The 1,598-nt window shown below is 46.4% G+C and overlaps 1 protein-coding gene across 1 annotated transcript in view; it reads left to right on the top strand.

The window, feature by feature from the left end:
• Positions 1–990: 990 nt before the first annotated feature.
• LOC104491033 (dermatan-sulfate epimerase-like) overlaps positions 991–1,598 on the top strand; it is a gene marked incomplete at its 3' end in the record, with an annotated part of 17,659 nt that continues 17,051 nt past the window's right edge. The window contains exon 1 of the mRNA XM_010133388.1: positions 991–1,406. Coding sequence (XP_010131690.1) covers positions 991–1,406 — 416 coding nt within the window. The remainder of the gene's footprint in view (positions 1,407–1,598) is intronic.

Raw genomic sequence — 1,598 nt, 5'->3', positions numbered from 1 at the left:
CTGCTTTCTGTAACCTTTCCCCTCAGAAGAATTCTAGGAATTTGCTGGCTTTCCTCGGGGGGGGATCCTGGCCATGTTTCATCTGAGACTCCAGGCTAGATAGTTGGTAATTTTTGCAAAGTAACTTACTATGTTTAAATACTTGCATATAACAGCTGAGTAGATTGGCCATTTGAGCAAAGTCATGTAGCTAGGAAAATATGCGCTTTAATTCCATGTTCAGCCTTTCTGGTAGCTGGCAGTAAATCCCCACATGCATGGAGAGCCCCTGAGAATAATAAGAGTAATAATAATCATAATGATAATAATGCTACAGCCGAAAATGCCCCGAAGGGAAGGTATTTCAGCTGTTTTTTAAGGCTCTGCTACTTTCTCTTTTTTCTTTCTGACTTGTTCTTTTTTTTTTTTTTTTTTTGAAAACGAGGACGTGTCAGAACTGGAGGCCTCAAGCGCAGTATAAAATGACCCCGGCACAAACCTCCAGCATTCTTCATCCTTCCTTTTCCAGCTGCTAACATCAGCCAAGGCAGCACGCAGGCTTGGCTGCTGCCAGCACAAGCTCCCAGGCTCTCCCTCCTCCCCTCCCACCCTTCTCCTCTTGCCAGTACAGTCAGCACTGCTTCATATTAGGCACCACTGCAATTATTTGAAATCTCGAGTACAAGAGCTGTCAGTGTATTCCTTTGCCTCCGATCACCTCCTAGAGGGAAAGGTGTTGGAGGGGAGGGGCTTTCTCCAGTGTTTCTGCTGAGGATGAATTGCTTAGTAGGTATTTTGTCTGACGTACTCATACAGAAGTGATTTGAAAACCACCTGGACAATAGGTGGGGTTCTTTAAGTCTAGATGGAATGGTATTTCCTATAGAGCATCCTGAATTACAGTGGCTCGTGGATTCATTTTCTAACTGTCTCTCTCTCTCATGTACGTCTGCCATAGGATATTTCAAAGATGGTTTGGCTGCCATTGAGCCTTGGAGATCTGATGCCACAATGAGGACTCACACACGGGGAGCCCCAAGTGTGTTTTTCATACACGCAGTTTGCTTCGCCTTTGCCTACAGCGCCAGGGAGGACCAGGACATGGTGGTTCCTTTTGTCAACGCTAACTATGACAGCTACCCTATGATCTACTTCTCCAAAGGGGACGTGGAGACCCTGCGTCTCCAGGCTGCCACCACACACCAGCACATTGCGGCTCGTCTGATGGAGGCAGTGCAAACAATGCTGTCGAATCCCCTGGAGTACCTTCCTCCCTGGGACCCGAAGGAGTTCAGTGCTCGGTGGAATGAAATTTACGGCAACAACCTTGGCGCCCTGGCGATGTTCTGTGTGCTCTACCCTGAAAACATCGAGGCCATCAACATGGCCAAGGATTACATGGAGAGGATGGCGGCTCAGCCTAGTTGGTAGATTTTTGTCTTTTGTTTTTTTAAGTTGTTCTTGGTGTATACACTGTGTGTAGTTGGAGTGAGTGGATGAGTGAATTGCTTATATTATTTCATTTGTTCTAACATTCACTTTAACAGTGACTAACTTGCTGAATGCATTTACCTTCCTCTGGACCAGTGGTGACACGCAGCTTTTCACCCTCACTGGAC

This window comes from Buceros rhinoceros, unplaced genomic scaffold (genome assembly GCF_000710305.1).
Source record: "Buceros rhinoceros silvestris isolate BGI_N320 unplaced genomic scaffold, ASM71030v1 scaffold17413, whole genome shotgun sequence".
Lineage (NCBI taxonomy): Eukaryota > Metazoa > Chordata > Aves > Bucerotiformes > Bucerotidae > Buceros > Buceros rhinoceros.
Note: the sequence above shows the minus strand (reverse complement) of the source record. Positions and strands in the feature narration are given on the sequence as shown.